Here is a 22,562-nt window from a genome sequence, read left to right as displayed (position 1 = left end):
CAGCCTTTTGACTTCGCGGTAGGAGACGGTACGACAAGTCAAGACAATATGGCCAAGCCTCTGGCGCAACCACTGCGTGACTGGTAGTAACATCAATGGCGCCAGCTCCAGTTCGAAATCAGAACACCATAGCATGGCGGAAAGACTGGTGTTCCAATCTCACCAAGTCAAAAGTCTCTGGCCGCCCGCTCCAGCCTGGCCGGTTTTATGACTGGGCTTGGTGTACGAGCAAAATCGGTCCTTGATAGACACCACTTCGTAGATACCTTCGTCGCTCGCGCGGATCATTTTGCTGAACTCGGTGGACGTGTCGTGGCGGGTTTCGAGAATCCGGGGTTGGCTGCGACCTTTCTTGACGGTCTCAGCACGGGTGTATCTGTATAATCATGCTGTATTAGCGATCTCTCTCTCAAAGTCTCTCTCTCTCTCTCTCTCTCACACACACACACACATGTCCCTCGGCCAGTAGCCCTCTCACTACGAAGGTAACGTAATCCCAATCTCGGGATGGAGTGTTTTCCATGATACTGTCGCAAAGAAAGGGAGGTCGGAACTTACGTGAATTCAAAAGGCGGTGTGCCAGTGAAAGAAAACAGAATATCAACCTCTCCGCCTTCGTGAATATCGCTGATAAGCGTCTTGCCGCGGCCCATCTCGACTGTCGGGTAGGGATGAATAGTCTTTTTGATTTCTTTCCGGGCACGGCATTTGCCATTGCCCATTGCATTGTCGCTAACGCCAGTAATGGTGAATTCGCCGGGCGACTCGGCAAGACGTCTGAATTCGCTACCTGTGACACGTGCTTTGCGTTCACGCTGTTGGAAGGTGTAGTATACGTCGAAAGGGGCCTGTCCGCTCAGAGAAAACGAGACGTGCTCGCCGACACAGTAGTCCTCCTGGGCTTCCAACGGGATGATGGTCGGCGGCGAAGATACGTACACACGCACGGACGATGGATCCGATTCAAGAATGCTCTCACAGCCTCGGCCATCCTTGACAGACCGGATCGAAATGCTGTGTGTGCCCAGCTCTAGTGAAGCTCGAGACAAGGGCCATGAGTAGGTGGTCGTGTAGATATCCTTGTGGCGGAAGACCTCTGGGCGTGCTGAGACGCCGTGGTGAGTGACCGCAATCTCAACACTGAACGGCGGAGTGCCGGTAAAGGTGATGGGGATGTTTTCAGTCTCTTCTTCAACGCTGGAGGTGAGACTCGGGTCATCCTTGCAGTAGCCGTATGTCTTTCCTGATTGAGTGAACTTGGCAGCAGGCAGTGCGTACACCTGCTGCCGGACAACCGTGGGAGCAAATCGCTGCTTGTCGTGAGCGTACCGGTCATCGGCAAGTTCGGTGAACACGTAGGTGTACTCTCCGGCTTTGGAGGCGTCAAGATTGATCAGAGCACTGCTTCCTGCAAAGCTGGCTGGCTTATTGCTGATCGCAGAAGGTCCTTTCAGAGGATCGAACTTTTGTTGGTACTTCAAGTGGAATGGGGGAGTGCCGCTCAAGTCCAGGGCCAGCGCCGACTCGTCACCTTGACACACGGCGGGTTTCCGGACCTCGTTCCTACTCACTGTCTCCACCGTTGTATCTTTGATAGATAGTGTCGGACGGGGAATCCAACTGACTTGGAATGTGTCTGCCTTGGGGTCGACCAATCCTGGACAAGTGTCCTGTACCGACTGGATCTGATACGTCCCAGGTCGCTCGACGGTGAGAACCGAGTTCGCATCTCTAAACACTTTGCCAAACGTAGGATATCCATCGTCCAGATTTTTTAGTGTCACAAGCCACGGCGCAATCCCCTTCAGCCGTAACGGCAACTTGATGGACTTGCCGTCCAATGCCAGGATGCTTCGCTTTCCTTCAATGTCGCCAAAAGCGGCTTGCGGCTGTTCTGGTCTCACCTCGATCTGTCGTTCTTCTTTCAGCCTGGTACGGCAGCGCGTGCTGTCTTGGACACCGGTCAAAACGACCGAATATGTTCCCCCCTCAGACGCTCCGGGTAGTTCGATTTGGAAGAGCTCTTCTTCAGAGGAGACGCTATGCTTCTTTCTTTTCCCGCCATGAACTACTTCGTAGTCCAGATCCCAGGGTCCTTGACCCAGGAGTCCAACTTCCATAGTAACAGGCTGGCCAAGACATGACTTTTCAGAAAGGTTGCTTCCAACAAACACCGCGGATGCAGGCGGTTTGATGTCTTGTTTCAGGACGAGGTTCTTAGCCTTCAGAGAAACCGGGCCGTAGACGGCGTCTTCGATCTCAAGGATGTTGTAGACGTAAGAGCCAGCTGATCTCTCGCGTAGCTCGATCTGCCCTCGCATCCCTGAGAAGTCTTGCACTTTAGGACGAGCTTTGCCTTGGTGTGTGACTGTATACCTGACCTTGAAGGGTGGGGTTCCGGTGAAATCCAAATTGACGTACATGCCGATAGGGTTGCCAGCACATTTATCGAAAATGTCCTCCGTTTCAATCGTCAGGCTAGGCTCGGGAGGGTTGAACAGGGAGCAAGATGACGGCTCCATCACCTCTCCATGACAGTATTGGCTGTCAATTGAGTCGATGGTGTACCGCCCTGCTGTACTAATCCGCGGTCCAGTCCGGTCGTTGGTCATCTCATGGACATGTTCTTCCGCCTGAGGAACTTCTCCTTCCGCTTCGGGGGTGAACGTGTACTTGAGTTTCAAAGGCCAGTCAGAGGGAGGCAGTCTGTCAGCGGGTCCAACGCGAACAGGCAGATTTATTGAGCTCTCTCTGGGAACTGCGATCAATCGGTCCGAACCGCAGCCGACCAGACGGACCTGAGGTCGGTTGTGTACGGTGAGACTCTGCACTTGGGGAGGGCGGGGATCTTTCGGGTTGTCCGCATCATACACGACCTTATTGCCCAGTCCGTCCTCCACCTCCTCAATCGTGTACGAATGGCTTCCATTTTGATGAAGAGCTTCATTGATCTCGAAAGACTCGGTGGTCGATTTCGTCCAACCCACGTGGGGTTTCCTAGGATCGACCACGGCTTCAGAAGCCTCGTCTGGAGACACATAACCAGAGTCGGGGCGTGGCTGAACATTTTGGACAATTGAACTGAATTGTTTGCGATTGACCATCTTGCTGTATTTCACCTTGAAAGGGGGAACACCTGCGACTTGCAATGACACGTTGCTCAGCTCTCCGGTGCATCTGTCCACAGTCCCGGTCGAGATGGAAGCCCTCGGACATTGCACGACAGCAACATCGAAACTTCGCTTCCGCACTTCCAGTTTCGTCGTGTCAATGACTCTTGTCAGCTGATACAGTCCTTTCTTGGATACGGCATATCGTAGAACTCGAGATGTGTTTGGGTCGGATGTCGAGGCGGCTTCATTCGCTTTTCTCAGCAGTTGTTTGGCCTGCTTGCTACCGATAACAATCGATTCGACTTCATCTGTGTCGAGGTCAAATCGTTGCAGTTCGATGGAAATGGGAATCGTTTGATTGATTTGAATCTGCAGGTCGACCGAAGGGATCGACGTGTCAAGACAAAAGGCCTCTTTCTCTGGGTTCAGGATTGCAGATCCCTCTGGCAGAATATGGATGATCTGCTTTCCCAGAATGATGGATGAATTGTGCAGGATTTTGGCAGGTTTGACCCGGTGTTCTGAAATTGAGAGCTCCCGGTCGTAGGCCACCTTGACAAGAGCCCCCAGCCAAGACAGTAGTGGGATGGGAATCTTGTACATCAAGAAGGCGTTGGCTATTGCGTGCAGCAGCCAAAATGTGAATGTTGTGGCAAAAGACCATCGCAGCCAGGGTATCCTGAAGGTGGGCAAAGCCACAAAAAAAGCAGCGTCGATGCCCACCCACTTAAGGAACAGCCAGGTCGAGTCGAGGTCATTTTCAACATTGTATGAGTTGTACAGTCTCCACGCGGTCAGCCCGACATAAAAGGCGAAGACATAGAACCGCTGGGAGGGAACGTCGACAATCTCGGTCGGTATCACCGGTGTGCTGCTGTACCTAGACGCAGCATCGACAGGGACGCGGACAGGCCTTGTTATCGGAGAGGGTTTGTGGGAAGGGGGGCTTTGGGGCGACCCAAAAGTCGGAGGACCATTGTTGTTGAATGTCCGCAGTCGAGGTTCGGTCCTAGGGGTGGTAGGGAAGGCCGACCGCAGTCGCGGCGTTTCATTCATTGCACCATGCGGCTGCAGGGCCTTCTCTTGTGAGTGGACTTTCTTCCAGCTGTGTGCTCGACCGAGTCTGCAGGTTCAACCAAATTCTTGAGCGAAGTGTGGGATAGCACAATTGGAATCGGAAGAGGGACGTGGCAGAGGCGTGGCAGGTGAGTACGGGGTACTATTTGTCAAATGGAGGCATCCATCAACACGACAGACAGTGACGGGACCAAGCTCAGAGCATGCATCCAGGAAAAGCGGCTCGCCAAAGAAGACTGATTGTCGACGTGTTGTGCACGCGTCTTGAGCAAGCGCAGGCACAGGCAGGCGTGAGCACCACAAGGCTGCGGCTTGCGGCGAAGCTTGGCGAAGATGACGTCCATTCACAGCCTTGCACGTGAGCTGTACATTCTTCGACCAGAATCCCAGGTCGACAGAGTCCAGATATATCTATCAATCGCTTTGTGTGATTCAATTAGGGCCGCCTTGTGCCTCAGCCAGTTATGAGCCGCCATTCCGCCGTACCCTTGCAACTGCGCTGTGAATACCAGCACCGATCTTAGAGAAGGTCATCAGGCTAAATGGAGGCCCCTTTCTTCCTTCCCTTTCGCCAGATCTTCAGCGAACAACACCTGCTGCTTCTACTCCTCTACGACTGAAGACAGATAGTGGACCACAGCCTCACGTCATCCAGGCCATCTCTATCTAGTCCATCCCTCTGCCTGAGGAGTCCTGTACACCGTCGTGCCTGCAGTAAGAGGCCTGTTCATCAGCGTTTGACCAACTCCGACCTCAACCTCAACCGATCTGTCCTCCAAAACAAAAACACGCCATGGTAGAGACACGAACTTCCAAAATGGCCTCCTTTCAAAACCAACCTAGTAAAGATGTTGCTGTGGACCCACCACCAGGCCGACTGTCGACGCAAGCGAGTTCGGTTGCCGCTTCGTCCTGTGAAGATACAGGGTCGATGAGCACCGACGACATCGTAGCGTCAAGCAACCAAGCTGGGTCGTGGAGAGGATGGGCCGAGTTGGAAAATGACCCGGTATCTCCTGTCGCGTCTGGTTCTTATTTACATCTGCCTAACAGCCTCCAGGTTATATTCACCACACTGCTACGAGAATGGGGCGTTCCAGATGTGCAGGTTCACGAAGTGGTCCCGCTCGACAGCGTGTTCGACCACCCCCCAGAGAGCGTGTACGGCCTGATCTTCCTATCACGATGGATGCCAGCGGATGTTGAGAACAGCGTCACAGAGGCTCCCCAGGGTGTATGGTTCGCCAATCAGGTAAGATTACTCGGCCCTTTTCCCACGGCATCAACTCACGACTACAGACTTCATCTTTTTCATGCGCAACAGTCGCCCTCATGAATATTGTCAACAACCGCCCAGACGTCGACTTAGGTCCACAGCTCAATGAGTTCCGCGCACACACCCTGGACATGACCCCCAGGGATCGTGGGATTGCTTTGGACGGGTTTGACCATGTCAGAGACGTTCACAATTCATTCGCAACCGACTTGGACAAGATGGCTGTCGACCTTCGCCTCAAACAAGAAATCGCTATCGCCGAGAAGAAGAGGAAGGCCGCCATGTCCAAGCGGCCTCGCAAGAGACTCAGAGACGAGGAGGACTTTGACGACGGCGAAAACGGCTTCCACTTTGTAGCCTATGTACCGGCTGGCGGGTCTGTCTGGAGGATGGACGGGATGGAGAAACTACCACGCAAGGTGGGGAGTCTCTCGGAAGGAGACAGCTGGGTGGCTATGGTGCTGCCTGAGCTGCAGGCCCAATGGGAAACGGCGGCGACGGGCGCCTTGGAATTTTCTCTGCTGGCTTTGACAGCCATGACGGCCGCCTCGAGCCTGGAGGAGGACCAGGTCAAGATGGAGCGGGCAAGGGAGGACTGGGGACCCTTCTTTGCGCAGTTGGTGCGCCTGGAGGCCGAGAAGGGGAGGCTGCGGGCAGATTTAGAATAGAACGAACGCGCTCCTCGAACACAGCGTTGGTGGGCACTGGCACTGGCACTCGCTTGATGTACTCCGTAGTCGTGAGAGCACACATATGCCGCATGTACGCGCCAGGGACAAGGGGTGATGGGTGTCCGTGCTGTGCAGTGTATCCGTACAGCCATAGCCCTGATAGTAGCACGGAGTACGGAGTACATGCCTTCCTAGGTGTGATAGTACTACTCTGTAGTACGGCGTACGTCGGGAGAAGTGTGACACTGGCAGTCGAACTCCGGGGAGACACCATCTCCAGGGGCCCCTGGGCACTGAGGCTGTGATTGGGCGGCCTCCTGCGCCTCACATAGGTAGCCTAAGGTGCCTTAGGACCCTGAGCCCCAGCCTCCTAAGCCCCTCCAACGCCCAGATTGACGCTTCTCTCTTCTCCTCTCTTCTCTTCTCCGCAGCTTCAAATCTCCGCCCGCTGGTCAACCTCGTGCCTCCTACAGAGTGCTCTGTGCGAAGTACTCCGTCCTCCGTACTCGGTAGGAATACACCAACTTGAACCTTGAAACCCCCTTCTCTTCGGCCTGGTCCCGCCGACGCAGTATTCCCACGCCTCTGCCGCGCCTGCGCCCGCGCCCGTCAATCGGGGAAGACCCGGGATCCAGCACCCAGCGCCCAGCGCCCAGCACGATGAGGTCGCTGATGACAGAGCTCCCGGACGAAGTAGTCCAGGCCATTCTGCACCACCTGCCTCCGCGAAGCACGGCGGCCTTGCAGCAAACATGCCGACGCTTTGTCAACATCGCCAATGAGCCTCTCCTCTGGAAGATCTACTGTCAGCGGGATTTTCGGTGGTGGGACGAGCGGCACGGCATCAAAAGCCTCCTTCAAGATGCCACTTTTACCGGATGGAGAGATCTGTACCATGATCGCCAATTCGGGGCTCGTACCACGCGGCGGGCCATCAACAAGATTGTCACCGAAGAGACCGGTCGCCTGGCCTCCCTGAAGACGATTCTAGATGTCGGTTACGATGCCAAAGACACTTTGCTCGATCTGTTTAGGACTGCCCCTTCCTCCGAAGACCAGCTAGCTCTAAAGTAAGTATCCTTTGAACAGACGGGTCCAGGTCCAGCATGATGATTGATTCGTTGTCTAGGTACTGGAGTCATGCAGCGCTTGGCTGTCTGCACCGACTACTCGCCGTGGGTGAATGGGTGAGGTTGAGTGCTGCCGAGGCTCCCATCCCAATTGACAGAGCTATTGCCGGCTTCGACCTATTCATCCTTGAAGAGCGAACCGAGGGCGACATGGACGATGTACGCTTCTCTTCTCGTCGTCGAGCGTGTCCAACCCCTTGCTGACTCACGACAGATCTTCGCTCGACTGGATTCCTACGCGGCTTCCGTTCGCTCCGCATATCCCAATATTGACGATATGACGCCTCGACAGAAAGCCATCGCCATCACCGCGCACCTTCAGGAGAACCAATGGGTCGGAATACAAGGGGATCGACACTACCATAGCCTCGACCACATGTTCCTAGGGGTGGCCCTGTTCAGCGAGAACCGAAACTCGATCCCGTTGATTTCGGCCATCATCTTCAGTCATGTTGCGTGCCATTTCGGTCTCCGCGCCGCGCCATGCAGCTTCCCTTTCCACGTGTATGCTGTGGTCAGTCCACCGGTCGGACAGGACTTGGACGGCAACCCCCTACCCGAATACATCAGGGACCACGACGGCCCCATAGCATCCGAAGAGACACTCATGTACATGGACCCATTCAGAAGCTTGGAGCCTCTATCGCCCGATGACCTCAGGGCCCAATTGAATTTCATTTCGCCGAGCACGTCAGCCGCCAGAGTCGAGGGATTTCTGACTCCTGCCAAACCGCGGAGCCTTATGATCCGGGCGGCGAATAACATCATGGCCTCAGGAACGCACTACCCGGGCGAACCAGCTTTCCCTGTCGACCGTAATCTCGCCACCTACGCCGCGCTGTTCTCGCTCGTGACCATGACCGATGCATCAGGCACCAGGCGCCATAACCTAACGTTCTTGGCTAAGCACTTCCTCGAATTCTTTGAGTTGGATGTCCATCTATTCGAGCGCCACATGCTTCCCATGACCGGCAACTACATGGAGAGCTATCGGTACCACGAAGTCATCCAAGAACGCAAGGACGCAGACCATGTATCCCCACCGCCCAAGCCCCGCTCCGACCCCAAGAACTCCTTGGTCCAGTTCAAGGTCGGCCAGGTATTCCGGCACCGCCGTCTCAGGTACGTGGCGGTGATATACGGCTGGGACCCAGACTGCCGCATGCAGGAGTATTGGATCACCACGAATCAAGTGGACCGGTTGCCGAACGGCCGACACCAGCCTTTCTACAATGCCATAGTGGACGATCAGTCGACGCGTTATGTGGCCGAGGAAAACGTGGTGGTGCTTCAGCCGAGTGAGATCACAGAAGACCTGTTGAATGCATTTCCCCTGAAGCTTGGCAAGTGGTTCAAGAGGTACGACCATGAGACCGGCACGTTTGTGAGCAACGTCCGGGCCGAGTACCCGGATGATTGATGGATGCAGATTGGAGTTGTACTGGAAGTATGGCAGATTTCTAGAGAGAAGGAGGTCTCCAATGGGCCGGTATTGGACAAGGGGATATACGGCAGGAAATCGACGCGCCTCTTCGGTTGAGATCAGCTGCTAGGAGAATTATGTGCCCATGGCCCAATCCGCCGGCTCACGGCGTCTTGAAATCCTGGTGGATTTGGTGCTCACAGGATGATGAATGATCAATGATAAGACATGAGCTGATGAGTTGAGGCTGGTCTATTCCAAAAGGCGAGATAGGTACAATTCTAAGGCGAGACGATTCCATAAGGCGAGACAGGTACAATTCCATTTACTATACCATTTACTATATCCATAGGTATCCATGGCTATATTTTTGCCCATTGAATGTCCCAAGGGATCTAGGTACGTTATGTAGGTATGTGCATACGAGGGCTGTCCGTAGTACGAGAAGGGGAAGCAGTATTCCCTTCAAGTTCTGGGCCCCCTTTCCACCGAATATTCACATTCACGCACGTCTCAGCAGAAAGGGACTCGACTCGACTCTGACTGTGTTCTTGTTCCGCCCGGAGGGGTGCAAGCCACTTCTTTCGCTTTCAGGCATAGCTAGCTGAGTGGTGATACCACTGCCACTGCTACTGCACTGGAATTATGTCTGCAGAGTCGGTCCCTTTCCCCCTTCCCCCTGCAGTCTGCAGTCTGTAGTCTGTAGTCTGTAGTCTGTAGTCTGTAGTCTGTAGTCTGTAGTCTGTAGTCTGTAGTCTGTAGTCTGCAGGCAGACGAGTCCACACGTTGCGAGCCACTGCACGGCTCGGCTCGTGCTGCCGTCATCGTCATCGTAGCGTGCAAGGGGGCAAGGGGACTAAGGACTAAACACCACTGGCTCGGCAAGCCCCTTTCTGTGTTTTTCTGTGGTGGGTTGAGCAATGAATAGACAGCCCAGCCTAGGTCGATGTCGATGTCGATATACCGTCCCGTCCGGGTGTAGTATGTCACCATCTGAGATGGTCGATCTGCTCTGATAGACAATAAGGTCTTAGGCCGTCGCAATAGGAGTGTGCTGCCGATATCGATGTCGATGTCGATGTGGTCTGAACAGGACAGGACAGGTCGGGCCCTTTAGTGGATATTCAACTGATCATGCATATCGATGTCGAGTCGAGTCGAAGGCGGCCTGCTTCGACGCCCCTGTCAGAGTGGCCTCCACGAACCTCGACCTCACCTCAGCCATCAGGTGTCTCAGAGATAAGCGAGGAAGCGGAATCGTCGCAGTGGCGTGGCGGCTCGGACCGGTGTCGACTCAACCGCTGACTGCTGTGCGTCGAACGTGGAATTCTGTCTTGACGAGCTTTGCCTTGTAGACCATATCTGGATCTTAGCGACGCCTTCTCTTGCCTCGTAGACCTGGTCTGGATCTTAGCAACGCCTTCTCTTTATCTTGTAGACTATATCTAAATCTTAGCGACGCCTTCGCTTTTCACGTGAACATAACACAGAGGTTGCCGTTCTCACACACGCCCCCGAGACTTTGTCTTCTGATGCTCGCTCCTGTATCCAGCAATGTCATGGCCGTCCCATCTGGCAGTGGCAGTAGCACCCCTTTCGACCATCTGCCGCACCGTCTCGACGTCAATGGTGGCGTCGTCCTTCTTCAATCCCACTCGGATCAGAAAGTCGTCAAAGTCGGCTCCCTCGAGACCGAAACTCTTGAGATGGCCCTCCTCCAGCTGGACGAGGATGGGCTTGCCGAGCAGGTTAGCCTCCCACGCATAGTTCCACGCCTGGCCCACAAACAGGACCAGGTTCTCCAAAAACACGGCCTGCGGGTGCTTCCTCGCCAGCCGGTCAAGCCGACGCAGCCGAGACGACACAGATGCATCGGCGTCGATGGAGAACTCGGACAGCCGGCGCAGGCGGAGCTGGGTCCATTGGGGGTTCTCGAGTTCGCGTTCGCGTTCGGGATCGGGATCCGATTCGGATTTCCGCCGGAAGAGATCGTTGACCAAGTCCCAATCCAGATCTACCAGGCTGGCGTCGGGGTCTTCGGCCACGTCGTGCGGATTGAGATCAAGGTGGCCCCAGGCAAAACAGTCCTGAAGTCGAGGCAGCAGATGCTCTGGCACCACTCCCGCTCCCGCCGCAGTGCCAGGCTGCCCAAGTCGAAGTCGAAGCTGCAAGGCCTCCAGGCTGGCTTGGAGCAGAAAGTCAGCTGCCAGTGTCATCCACGTCTCGTTGGCATCTTGCCCGATTACGGCGGCCACTTGGGCTGAAATGTCGATGAACCGCGGCATCAGATCGAACAATAGGGCCGGCGTATTGGCAAGCGGGAAGGGATCTGTCAAGGGACGCTGGTCGGCGGTGGTGGTGGTGGTGGCTCGCTCCCCCCAAGGCCGACGGTCCCATACGTCGTAGATCTGGGCCTCGTCGTCTTGAGAAGTCACGTCCACATCCTCGGCGGGCTGGGGCTGAGGCTGCTTGCCCCGGCGTCGAGTGTACCTCTCCCGCGCGGCCAGCCACCTCCGGCGATCTCGGAGATGCGTCATGCGCAAGTTGTCGAGCATGTCGTCGGCAAAGTGGGAGCCTCCCGCTCCCCGACTGCGACTACGACTGCGACTACGACTGCGACTGGCCAGCAGAACGAGAAACTCGAGAACGTCGAGGTTGAAGTTGAAGTCGCCGCGCAGCCTGTGCGACGGATGGTGGTGTTTGAAGAGCCGCAGAAGCGAGTCGAAGATGGAGAGCAGCCGCATCGATTCGCCGGCTGAGGTGTTGGTATCCTCCTCCCACTTGTATGCGTGTGCGTGTGCGTGTGCGTGTGCCAGAAGGTCCAAGTGTGCCTGGGTGGCCTGGTAGAGCGTGTACTCAAGCATCATCACGTCGACGTCGAGCTGGAGCGCGGGATTCGCGCAGCGAGTGTCGACCATGTTATGTTGCAGCAGGCCTCACTTGAAGTTTCGCAGACGGAGGTTGCAGCAGGCCTCACTTCAAGTCTCGCAGCCGGACGTTCCAACCGGGGGACTCGAGACAGGGAGGGGATCGGTCGGGTGCTACTGGGACAGGGACAGCGACAGCGACAGCATGACTGCCGTCTTGTTCTTCCGTCGATCTGGATGGCAGATGGCGCGTGTGGAGGCGAGTGTCGGCGTCGTGACGTTCAAGGTACGAGTAGGAGAGGATCGTTCTCTTTCACGGGCTTGAGCGCGTCACGGCAGCCATGAGAGAAAATCGACAGGGCGCAGGAGATGCAGATGCAGGACAGCGCATGGCATTCGTTCCCCGGCACGGATCCGTACACAAGGCCGGTGGATGATCGTACGTGTACAGACTCCAGGGTCCAGAGTACTCATACTCCGTACAAAGGATCGGTATTACTCCATATTAGATGGAAGCTGGCGAGGTCGCGGGGCCCAAGTAAGGAGTAATAAGGCATTCTCAACGGACCGCAGCACCTGATTCGCCGCCTACCATCTCCCCATCCCCCATCACAGATTCCGAAACAATCGGTCGAGTCCGCTTTAACAGTCAAGCACCGACTAGTAACTGTAGCGAAATGCTGTCTTGCACTAATCACCTCTGAGATTGCAGGCGAAAATCAGGAAGCATACAAATACGAGTAGGTATGCAGGTCGGTACGGAGTACGGGTATACGGGTATCCATCCATGGGATTCTATCGGCAGATCAGCGTCTCCTCTGTACGCTGCCAAACGCCGTTGCTATGCATCGCGAGATCTAGTCGAAATATTCGCAGACAAGGGACTATGTACCAAGGTAGGGACTCCTCGGCAAAGTATCATCGCTTCTTCTTCCCCTTTCCCGCTTTGGCACCTTTGATCTGGTTCAGAGGGGCGGCATGGTCCTTCTCCTTGATGTGGTTGAATAGTTTTGTTTTCGAGGCGAATTCAGCTCTGCAAACCGCACAGATGAATTCCGAGGCTGCACGATCGGATTGCTCTCCAGATTTCTGCGCCGCCTTCCTCGCTCGTTTCAGTTTCGCTTTGCCCACCTTGATCTGCGCTCCCTCTTCCGGTTCCGAGGTCACTGGAGTATCTCCCAGATTGCTCTCTTCGAGTGCTGCGGTGGCCCCGGCTAGCCGTTGTTCAATGTCGGTTCGAGGAGCATAGTCGTCTCCAGAAGTCTGGGACTCGTCTAGGTCATCATCAGGCTTTGCAGAACCGTTCACTGGAGGCGGCTGCTCATCATCCACAGACCCGTCATCGTCCGATTCTCCCGTTTCCGCGGTCTCACTCTCAACGCCTTCATGGATGTCCTCTTCGGGCATGTCCTCTTTGTGCATCTCTTCAGGTTTGGGGGTAAATCTCTCAGTGTCCAGATCGAGCTCGGCCCCTTCAGCACGCATCTCCTTCCGCAGCTGTTTCAACAGTTTCAGGTGCTTCTTGCTCTTTTCATGGGTCTTGAACTGTGCCTCGCTTTTGAACGTCTTGTCACAGACCACACAGTCGTATTCATGCTCTTCCACTTCCGACTCACTTGAAAACCCTCCCTCGTGGGCGTCCTCGACTCGGGACCTGGCCCAGTCAGGGATGGTATGGGCGTGCTCTTGCATCTTTGCCTGGCGAGCTTGCCTGGAGCGGGCTGCTTGCGCCGCGGCTGCCTCGCGCAGAGCTTTCTGTCGCTCGGCCTCCGACTTCTGGTTGTTCTGAACTCGAGGGTCTCGCTTTCGAACAAAGGCAACCAAGGACCGGACAGCTTCGTTGAATTCCTGGATGGCGTCCTCTCGCAGCTTCCGGTTCTCCTTCTCCATCAGACGCCTGACCCGTCTATCGGGGGCCTCAGACAGTTTGTATTGGTCCTTCCACGAGTAGCTCTTATGAGTAGCAAAGCCATTCCAGGCTGCGTAAAAAGGACGAACCACCTCCTCATAGTCGTCGGTGTCCAAGCCAAACTCGGGGTAGTCGATCGGCTCGTGTCCTTCCCACTGACCAGCAATGTCCTCCTCTTTCGCCAGCTGCTTAAAGATGTCGTTCAACCCACCAAAGAATCCGCTGGGGGCATTACTGTATTCCACCCGGCCATTGAATTGCATCATCAACTTCAACACGTCCTCCGCCGTGGTCATGCGAATGTTATAGGAGAACTGGTCGGCGCCCGGACCGGTCGCTTGGTTCTCTCGGAGGAGCACATCTCGGTGGGAGTCATACCAGGCTCGCTCTTGGGGGTCGGAGAGGACTTCGTAGGCCGACTGGATCTCGGCGAAGAGTGTGGTGGCATGTTCGACATTGCCATAATTGCGATCGGGGTGCAACTCGAGGGCTTTTCGGCGGTAGGCCTTTTTGATTTCATCATCGCTTGCCGTCCTGTCGACACCAAGCAGGTCGTAGTAGTCCGCTTTCGCGGGGGGCTCCTCTTGGGCGCCACCGTCGGTAGACTGCCGTTGACCCATGGCGATTGATGGGGTGACTGCCAAAATCTCCAGGGGGGTTCATGTCTGTGCCGGTGCTGTCATACCCAGGCCCGACCGACGGGGGCAACCACCAACGACTTTTGGAGCAGAATTGGATGGCGGGAGGCGAGATTGTACTGTAACTTGTGGCCAGAGTCTGCAGCCTCGAGTGCCGATCACGTGGCATAGCTCACGTGATATTGATATCTTACTCCTATCACGTGCACGGGCTGGGGAAATCTCTGATCTGATTCGCATCGCGATGCTGGTGCTGGACCGTCGAGCCGGAGCCCGTGGCGGACGGTGGCAATTTCATTCGCGGGTCCATGTTCGCCTCCAACTCAAAGACTGTCGGCACGGGCAGACAAATGGTCCTAGCAATCGCCCCAGGGCATGGATATAATACTCACCGTTGGATCTTCACCTCTCCCCCCTTCCCCAGAACCAAGAAGCCAGAACCCACAGCGTCAACCTACAACGTACTCCGTACTCTGTACAGCCTCATGAACTGGAGCGAAGTCTGCCGTCGCGCCCACCAAGCCTACCGAGCATGTGACTGATTGCCAGGTACCTTATCTATTACCGTCACTGAGATGCTCCACCATGAAATTCGGCCAGGACTATGAAGCGGCACTCGCTCGTGGCGAGTATCCTCCCAACTGGGTCGACTCGGCCATCTCGTATAAGAAGCTGAAGAAGTGCATCAAACGCGTGCAGAGAGAACTTCTCGGTCTGGGCCTTGATAAGGACACCCTTGACGCCCTCTGGCAGCATGTTGATTCAGGTGCTGGGAATCCGTTTGGAGAAGGTTTGTTGCACTACTCGCTGGACGGCAACGACTACAGCTTTACGCCCAGGTTGACCATCGTCGTCGATCCCCGCGACGGCTCTCCCATGGACGCCTGGTTGAGTCCGGAAACCCGGCGAAACTTATTGCGCCTTGCCCGGAATTCTCGGGCGAACGTCTCAACCGCCCGCGCTTGGCCAGAGTCCGTGGATGGACGAGCCAGAGACTGGGCTCCCGCAGAAACGAGGGGTTCCGAGCCAGAGGGTGACTCTGCGGCAGCGGACCCCGACCCGGACCAGGACCAAGACCAGGACCAGGTGCAGACCGTCGAAATCCCTTTGACCTCTGACTCGGAGTTCTTCCAAATCCTGCGGCGCGAGCTCTCCGACTTGGACCATCTGCAGGAGGCCGAGCAGACGCGACTACGAGAGGAGATTGTCAAGCTGGGGAATGAGCTGCGTGTGGTGAAAGCATCCAAATCTAAGCGATCCAAGGAGGAAGTAGACGCATGGCGGCAGATCCTTGAACTCTACTCGGACGCCGAAGTCTTCGCCTCGTCGCACGAAGTCGACGCCGGGGCGCGCGACGCCGCGCATGCACAGAAACAGTTTCAGGAGTTCAGTCAGGCGCTTTCGCTTCAACAACGTGCCGGCTTCAAGCTGGGCAAGGGGGCCACAATGGCCCTGGACCGCTTTCTACGCATTAATGTCAAACTGCTCCGGCTGCTCCGATTCCAAGAAATCAATCGCACCGCCCTTCACAAAATCATGAAGAAATTCGACAAACGCACCGCGTTGCACGCCCGGTCCCACGTTTCGACCGCATTGGTCAAATCGCCCTTTATTGCGCAGGATCTGGCCAAGGCCACCTGCTTCACCATCTCCGAAGAGATCCTGAAGATCATCCCCCAACTCAACGACTACCTCTGCCCAATCTGTTTCAGTATTTCCTACAAACCTGTCCGTCTGCGGTGCAAGCATGTCTTTTGCATCCGATGTCTGGTTGTCTTGCAGAGAGAGGGACGGGACCATTGCCCTCTCTGTCGAGAAGATGTGGTGCTGGAAGCCACCAGTGGTAAGCCCTGACTTCCGGTACTGTGGGGTTGCTTGTTGCTGACATTTGTTCCCTAGAAAACCTCGACCGGGAGTTGATGAAGTTCTTGAAAGCCAACTTCAAGGGCGCGGTCAAGCAGAAGCAGCGAGACAACGAGATCCAAGCTGCGATCGATCGCTGGGGGGCTCAGTACGAGAATGCGCAGAAATGCACGGTCATGTAATCTGGGTTCATGTAATCTGGGTTCATGTAATCTGGGTTCATGTAATCTGGGTTCATGTAATCTGGGTTCATGTAATCTGGGTTCATGTAATCTGGGTTCATGTAATCTGGGTTCATGTAATCTGGGTTCATGTAATCTGGGTTCATGTAATCTGGGTTCATGTAATCTGGGTTCAATGCCTAGACCTCCCTCTGCCTCCGTGCCTCCATAGATGTTTGATGACCTAATGATACGCAACGACAGCAGTTCCTCGTTCTGCAATTCATACTTGGTGACGTGACAGATGCCGTCATGACCAGAACGATACTTGAATACTCCGTGCCACGCCTTCCGCCTTCCTCCTTCCCCCAGTCCAGTGAGCCCAATTGCCGGCCCGGCCTCCCGCCGCAGCCACCGACCGTTCTTGGCATTCCGCCCCCACGCTTCAACTTCAACGTCAACGTCAACGTCAATTTCAACCTCGACAACTTCAACCACCCACCTCTTGTCGCCTATTCTCCCTCCCACTTCCAAGGGCCAGGCCTTGGAGGTAGGTAGTTCTTGCCATCATCCTGGCCGTCGTCGTCGTCGGTCAGGTCGAGGAAGATCTCAAAGTCATCCTATCCTGCCCTGAGCATGGTTCCGCTGTCGCCATCGTGTTTATGCGCACGGCAGTCATCCCAGGACAATCTTCTCCGTTGAGTAGGTACTAGTTGGGATCGAGGATATGGTAGCCATTCCAGGGATTCGGGATTCATCCCTCTTGTTTGACACCGTGTATGAGTGAACGGCTGGCAGCTCTTCCGGGAACGAGTCCTCTTGTTTGACACTGTTCAGAATGTGCCCGGAAAGTCCCTTGAGGCAGCTTGTACTAGGGATTCGTCCCTCTTGTCTGGCACCTCAAGGCCACCTTTTTCGTCTTTGGGTCGCCGGTTCGGCTTTGGAGTGCCACTTATTTTCACTCTTCTTCCTGCAGTGCCGCTTAGTTCTACTCTTCTTCCTGGATTGCCACTTATTGTTACTCTTCTTCCTGCAGGGCGGAGTTATTCATGTAAATCCAGTCAATGGAACTAACTACACAGTTCTTCACTGCAGGCAACACGTCACTCTGTTATTGAGGATTTGTATGTTACATACCAACGGCCGGCGCTAAACTTGATGCTCCAGGGGATGCGTTCTCCCGCGGCGAATCTGTCCATGATATTAGTGACCGGTACAACACACATTGTAGCCTTGCAGAAGCGCATTGGATGCCAACAACTCTCCGCTGGCAGTGGGTACCCATACTCTGCTTTTCTGTCACAAATGATCGCCTGGTTCGCTTGGAGTAATGGGTGGCTCACATCCAGACCGAGGTGGCAGCTTGTGCGAGCAGTTGATAAGCCGGCCCTGAGCGCCTGAATCTTGCCGTCCTTGTTCACGCCAACCTTCCATATTCCCGGAAAGGGTGCCTCTGGCGGCGGCCTCCTGCTTGGGACTGTCTATTGTTCGCCTTCCGGCGCGGGCTGTTGCGACGACTGTCTGGAATGTTCCTTAAGATTCTGGAAAGACCTCAAGGCAAACTAGTCCATCGCACAGAGGCTACTTCTACGGCTTCGGGTTCGAATAAGAGGCAGTTGACGAACGAAAAGATCAGGATATAAATCGTGCTTGCTGGAGGCGGATAGGACAAGACCATACTGTCAATGCTTCACCGCGGTAACTGTCAACCCCTTGGGCGAGCCGGTCTTCAATTCAAGCCCAGCTCTCTTCTCCCAATGCTTCAGGAGCTCCGTGTGGTCCGCCGTGGGCTCGAGCGTGGCCATTGAATCCTTGAAATACTTGAGAATCAGATCGGGCAACTCCGTGTCGAAGTCGAGCTTGTCAAAGACTTCCTTGGAAATGCCGACGTCCTTGATCAACAGGGCCAGCTGGAACCCCGACGCATACTTCCGGGGCAGCGCATCGGAGGCGTAACTGTCGGTGGTGGAGAAATTGCGCCCAGTTCCCACATTCAACACATCGATCATCTGCACGGGATCCAGGCCAAACTTCTGGCCACTGACCAGTGCATCGGACAAGGCCACGATGGACGCGGCGCTGACGTAGTTGTTGAGCGTCTTCATCGTGTGGCCGGCCCCGAGGTGGCCCATGTGGAACACGTATTTGGCCATCGCCCGCAGCACTGGCAGCACTCGGCCCACGGCATCCGGTGAGTTTGATCCGACCATCAGCGTGGCGTTGCCGTTGTCGGTGTCGTGCAGGTGCGCTTGTGTCACGGGCGAGTCGACCAGCACGAACCCCAGCGCGTGCAGGTCCTTGCCTAGGCTCTGCGTGTCGAATGGGGACGACGATGAGGTGTCGACTATGATGGTGCCTGGGAGAACCGGTCAGCCTTTAAGCAAGGACAGGAACCTGCTTTCCTTTCCCTCTCCAGACGATCGATCGGTGGGACATCCCATACCTGGCTTCAAGCCCCGGGCGATCCCGTCCTTCCCAAGTACCACCTCCCTGACCACTTTACCCTGGGGCAGCATGGTGACAACCACGTCGCATTCCTTGAAGCCGTCCACGCCGGGCTCGGCAACAAAGGTGTTGGCATTCTCTTGAGCAAACCTTTGCTCGCGCGCAGGGTCGGCGTCTCTCACGATAAGACGGAAACCTGCTCGTGGCAAGTTCGATGCCATGGACGCTCCAGCCTTGCCAAGGCCAATATAGCCGACGGTCTTGACCACCATGGTGTGTTGACTGTTGTGTGAAGTACGAGGTAAGCTTGGAGAAAGAGTGTGCAGACGTGCAGACAGATTGAAAGCCAAGAAAACCCTCTCACAGGTGGTGGGAGTTGATTCCGGTCCTGACCTGGTTGGTCTCCTTCTCCATTTACATTACAGGGCCACTGTCCACGGGACATGAGGGGAACCATGCATTTACCTCGCTTCCATGCTATGAACGGCCTCACAGTGGAGGAAGAGGTTGGACTGCAGTTCGGCAAAAAGACTTTCGCTTGCAGCTTGCAGGTGGTGTACGACAACACCTCACGACAGAAGCATGGCAATTCTTCGAGATTGAACGGAGATGTCCCAGATCAAGAATAGTGTCGGAGGCGCAGGCACTCATAGGCTTAAAGTGGCCTTGATTTGGGGCCCCTAAGCCCGCTGGATGTTCAGCTGCCTGACTAGCAACCGACAGCAATCGATCGACAGTCAAATGGGTTTCTCCGGAGAGGCTGCACACAGGCCAAGGCCCAGCTGAAGACCGATCGCATGCTTTGTCTTCGCCCGAACCTTGAATCGAGTGCTGCGGACTACCCCATGGTGGGAGTATTCCGAGCCGCGGGGCTGAGGCTAAGGGGCCTGACCTACGGAGTCGAGGCTGGCTGGCTGGCTTCGGGGCTGGACCACTGGACTTGTTCCTTCGCTTACAGTTTGACGAACTCCGGAGTCTGCCCCCCACAAAACCAAGGTAGAGCTTTACTCGGCAAGCTGGCATGTGTCCATGTGTCTTTTCGGCTGTTCTAAACCACCTTCCACTTTGGGACGAGGGCAAGTGGTTGCGCTGTTCAACGTGTGACCCTGGACCTCGCTGAGTTGGCAGATTGCCCCCGAAGCCTCGACTGGATGGATATATCCCTGGTGACCTTGGTTCGGTCTCAGATGCTGGCAGAACTCTTTTGACGGAAGGCTGCGGTGTAGCCATCGGATATCCAATTGAATAGAGAAACGCAAACACCATCAACCCTGTCCAGGATTCTACAGAATGGGGTCGCTGCCAACAGAACGTCCTTTGAAAGGTAGGAGGCAACCGTCACCGTCATCGTCCACCAAGGGTCCTGTATCCTGACTTGCTTGACAGTGATCATCGTGGGAGCAGGGTTGGGGGGATGTGCCACCGCTCTGGCCATGCACCATGCCGGGTTCGAAGTGGTCATGTTTGAAAAGGTAGGAGAGTTTCTGCGGCTGGGCGACTCGCTCGGCCTGGGCGAGAACGCGCTGAAACTGCTGGACCGGTGGTCGCCGACACTGCGAGCGCGGCTCGTCGACATCGGCAACAAGTCGGAGCTGATGCAAATCCGTCGCTGGCACGATGGCAAAGTGCTGGCCCGGCAGCCGTTGATGGACATGGCCGGCTTCATTGGCCACCGAGGAGACTACCATCGAGCGTTTCTGAACGCGGTGGCGGAACAGGGGGTGCCTCTTCACATGGGGAGCGAGGTGAGTTACAATTAGAGTCACAGTTCCAGTCACAGTCACCGTCGCCGCCACTACTCACTTCCCACGCTTGGCCGTGCCTGTCCACTGGCCTCTGTTCCCGCCTCGCGGCTGACCAGCCTGGTGTCAGGTGGTCGAGTACGACGACACCATGCCGTCGGTGACACTGAAGAACGGCGAGCGACATGTTGCGGACCTAATTGTCGCGGTGGACGGTACGTTTTTCCATGGTTGATGGTTGATCTGTGGTCTTGTGGGGTGGTTGAGAGTCCTATTGATACTGGACTACACACAGCCTCTAACTAACCAACGATCGGCTCGAGTGTCCTATTTACACATAGCATCTAACTAACGATTCACCGGGTTTAGGCATCAAATCCCGCGCGCGAGAACTCGTACTCGGGTTCGACGACCACCCCAAATCGTCGGGCTACGCGTGCTTCCGGGCGTTTTTCGAGGCGGCGCACCTGCGCGGTGACCCGCTGACGGCCGAGTTCGTGGAGCGCGAATGCGTCAACATCTGGATCGGACGCGACAAACACCTGGTGCAGAACACGCTGCGCAACGGCGCCGAGGTCAACTGGATCCTCACGCACAAGGACACGGCCGACATCCAAGAGTCGTGGTTCCAGCCGGGCAACATGCACGAGGTGCGCCGGCTGGTCGAGGACTGCGACCCGCGCATCGCCGCCGTGGTGCGCAAGACCGACGCCTGTCTGGACTGGAAGATCTGCTACCGCGACCCCATCCCGACTTGGGTCAGCAAGAACCATCGCGTCGTCTTGGTCGGGGACTGTTGTCATCCTCATCTGCCCACCAGTGCCCAGGGGGCCAGCCAGGCTACTGAGAGCGCGGCCGTGCTGGCGCAGTGTTTGCTGCTGGGGGGGAGGGAGAATATTCCATTGGCGGTATGTTCTTTCTCTTGACTCTTGACTCTTATTCTTGTCTTGATTTTTAATTCTTGAGTCTTGATCTTGAGTCTTGATCTTGAGTCTTGGTCTCAACGCTTCGAGTTACTGCCCAGAACTAGCACGGTCTTCTTCCTCTTCCTCTTGAGTCTTGATTCTTGTCTTGATTCTTGTCTTGATTCTTGATTCTTGATTCTTGATTCTTGATTCTTGATTCTTGATTCTTGATTCTTGATTCTTGATTCTTGATTCTTGATTCTTGATTCTTGATCTTCAACGTTCGAATTACTTCCCGTAACTAACACGAATGGAACTCAACAGACCCGAGTCTACGAAAAGATCCGCTTCCCTCGCGTCCGTCGAGCCCAGACCAACGGCGAAGACGTCCGAGACCGATGGCACAGCGCATTAGACAAAGTGCGCGACGGCCAGGAGATTGAGCGAGATAGTATTTTGATCAAGGTGAGTCTCGGGTCTGTAATTAGATTCAGTTGCCACGTCGGTGCTGGTGTTGCGATTCATGAAATTGTATACTCGACAAGCCTCCATGAATTCTGTATACTCGACTCGACTATATAGTACACATTACCCATACCCATTCCCATTACCCATTAACTATTCCCCATTCCCTATTCCCCATTCCCCATTCCCCCCATCCGATCCGATCCGCCCCAATTCCGACTTCTGACTTCTGACCATCTAACCCATCAGAACCACGTCCTGTACGACTACGACGCCGAAGCGGACACCAAGAAGCGTTGGCCTGAGTTGTCGGCCCTGGTGAGTGAGGAGCTCAGGACCGGCCAGATCACGCCGTTGTGTTGATGAGATCTCATTCATCACATCACATGCTGTGTCATGCTGCGCCATGCTGTGCCATGCTGTGCCATGCTGTGCCATGCACTGGAAGTGGTAGTGGCAGCAGCAGCGGCAGTTAGTGGTGGTGCTTTATTTAGTTAGTTGGTTAGATCATATATTATGCCATCCATCCATCCATTTGCGCACTCCCAGCCTTTTCCTTTGATCAGACGGCTGGTTTACCTAGGCATACTATATCTGTACACTATATAGCCTGGGCTTAGGCTCCCCCAATACATATCCCTTTGATGGCCAACAAGGAACACTTTGACGGCATTAATGACTACAGACAGACAGTACATACAAGGTTCAGAACTCTTGACTCTTGACTCTTGACTCTTCGCTGTCTATAGGATGTAGGTGTATAGGATCAGATGGATAGACCTAAATACCAAATACTAAATGACAGTCATCTAGATACACGTGGTACCAGTACATCTGAATCTGAATCCTGGTGTTTCACTTCGCTTCGTTTCGTTTC

The 22,562-nt window shown here is 55.2% G+C and overlaps 8 protein-coding genes across 8 annotated transcripts; 4 read left to right on the top strand and 4 right to left on the bottom strand.

The window, feature by feature from the left end:
* Window positions 1-159: 159 nt before the first annotated feature.
* A1O3_02853 (uncharacterized protein) lies at window positions 160-4,169 on the bottom strand (the record flags this gene model as incomplete). The annotated part of the gene is made up of 2 exons (XM_007732993.1): window positions 160-376; window positions 559-4,169. 2 exons carry the CDS (start codon window positions 4,167-4,169, stop codon window positions 160-162), a joined length of 3,828 nt encoding a protein of 1,275 aa, XP_007731183.1.
* Window positions 4,170-5,007: 838 nt separating this feature from the next.
* Window positions 5,008-6,134, top strand: A1O3_02852 (uncharacterized protein; the record flags this gene model as incomplete). Its single annotated transcript, XM_007732992.1, has 3 exons — window positions 5,008-5,199; window positions 5,251-5,442; window positions 5,490-6,134. The coding sequence occupies 3 exons, from the start codon at window positions 5,008-5,010 to the stop codon at window positions 6,132-6,134; spliced, it is 1,029 nt and encodes a 342-aa protein (XP_007731182.1).
* Window positions 6,135-6,797: 663 nt separating this feature from the next.
* Window positions 6,798-8,687, top strand: A1O3_02851 (uncharacterized protein; the record flags this gene model as incomplete). The annotated part of the gene is made up of 3 exons (XM_007732991.1): window positions 6,798-7,207; window positions 7,267-7,426; window positions 7,482-8,687. 3 exons carry the CDS (start codon window positions 6,798-6,800, stop codon window positions 8,685-8,687), a joined length of 1,776 nt encoding a protein of 591 aa, XP_007731181.1.
* A 1,505-nt stretch (window positions 8,688-10,192) lies between these two features.
* On the bottom strand, window positions 10,193-11,608 carry A1O3_02850 (uncharacterized protein; the record flags this gene model as incomplete). Its single annotated transcript, XM_007732990.1, has 1 exon — window positions 10,193-11,608. The coding sequence occupies one exon, from the start codon at window positions 11,606-11,608 to the stop codon at window positions 10,193-10,195; it is 1,416 nt and encodes a 471-aa protein (XP_007731180.1).
* Window positions 11,609-12,475: 867 nt separating this feature from the next.
* A1O3_02849 (uncharacterized protein) lies at window positions 12,476-14,086 on the bottom strand (the record flags this gene model as incomplete). Its single annotated transcript, XM_007732989.1, has 1 exon — window positions 12,476-14,086. One exon carries the CDS (start codon window positions 14,084-14,086, stop codon window positions 12,476-12,478), a length of 1,611 nt encoding a protein of 536 aa, XP_007731179.1.
* Window positions 14,087-14,689: 603 nt separating this feature from the next.
* On the top strand, window positions 14,690-16,149 carry A1O3_02848 (uncharacterized protein; the record flags this gene model as incomplete). Its single annotated transcript, XM_007732988.1, has 2 exons — window positions 14,690-15,947; window positions 16,004-16,149. 2 exons carry the CDS (start codon window positions 14,690-14,692, stop codon window positions 16,147-16,149), a joined length of 1,404 nt encoding a protein of 467 aa, XP_007731178.1.
* Window positions 16,150-17,810: 1,661 nt separating this feature from the next.
* A1O3_02847 (uncharacterized protein) lies at window positions 17,811-18,845 on the bottom strand (the record flags this gene model as incomplete). Its single annotated transcript, XM_007732987.1, has 2 exons — window positions 17,811-18,484; window positions 18,572-18,845. The coding sequence occupies 2 exons, from the start codon at window positions 18,843-18,845 to the stop codon at window positions 17,811-17,813; spliced, it is 948 nt and encodes a 315-aa protein (XP_007731177.1).
* Window positions 18,846-19,863: 1,018 nt separating this feature from the next.
* Window positions 19,864-22,048, top strand: A1O3_02846 (uncharacterized protein; the record flags this gene model as incomplete). The annotated part of the gene is made up of 6 exons (XM_007732986.1): window positions 19,864-19,897; window positions 19,960-20,318; window positions 20,446-20,530; window positions 20,685-21,223; window positions 21,545-21,685; window positions 21,935-22,048. 6 exons carry the CDS (start codon window positions 19,864-19,866, stop codon window positions 22,046-22,048), a joined length of 1,272 nt encoding a protein of 423 aa, XP_007731176.1.
* Window positions 22,049-22,562: the final 514 nt, after the last annotated feature.

The sequence above is a fragment of the Capronia epimyces genome, assembly GCF_000585565.1.
Source record: "Capronia epimyces CBS 606.96 chromosome Unknown aczIQ-supercont1.2, whole genome shotgun sequence".
NCBI classification, from domain to species: Eukaryota; Fungi; Ascomycota; class Eurotiomycetes; order Chaetothyriales; family Herpotrichiellaceae; genus Capronia; species Capronia epimyces.
Note: the sequence above shows the minus strand (reverse complement) of the source record. Positions and strands in the feature narration are given on the sequence as shown.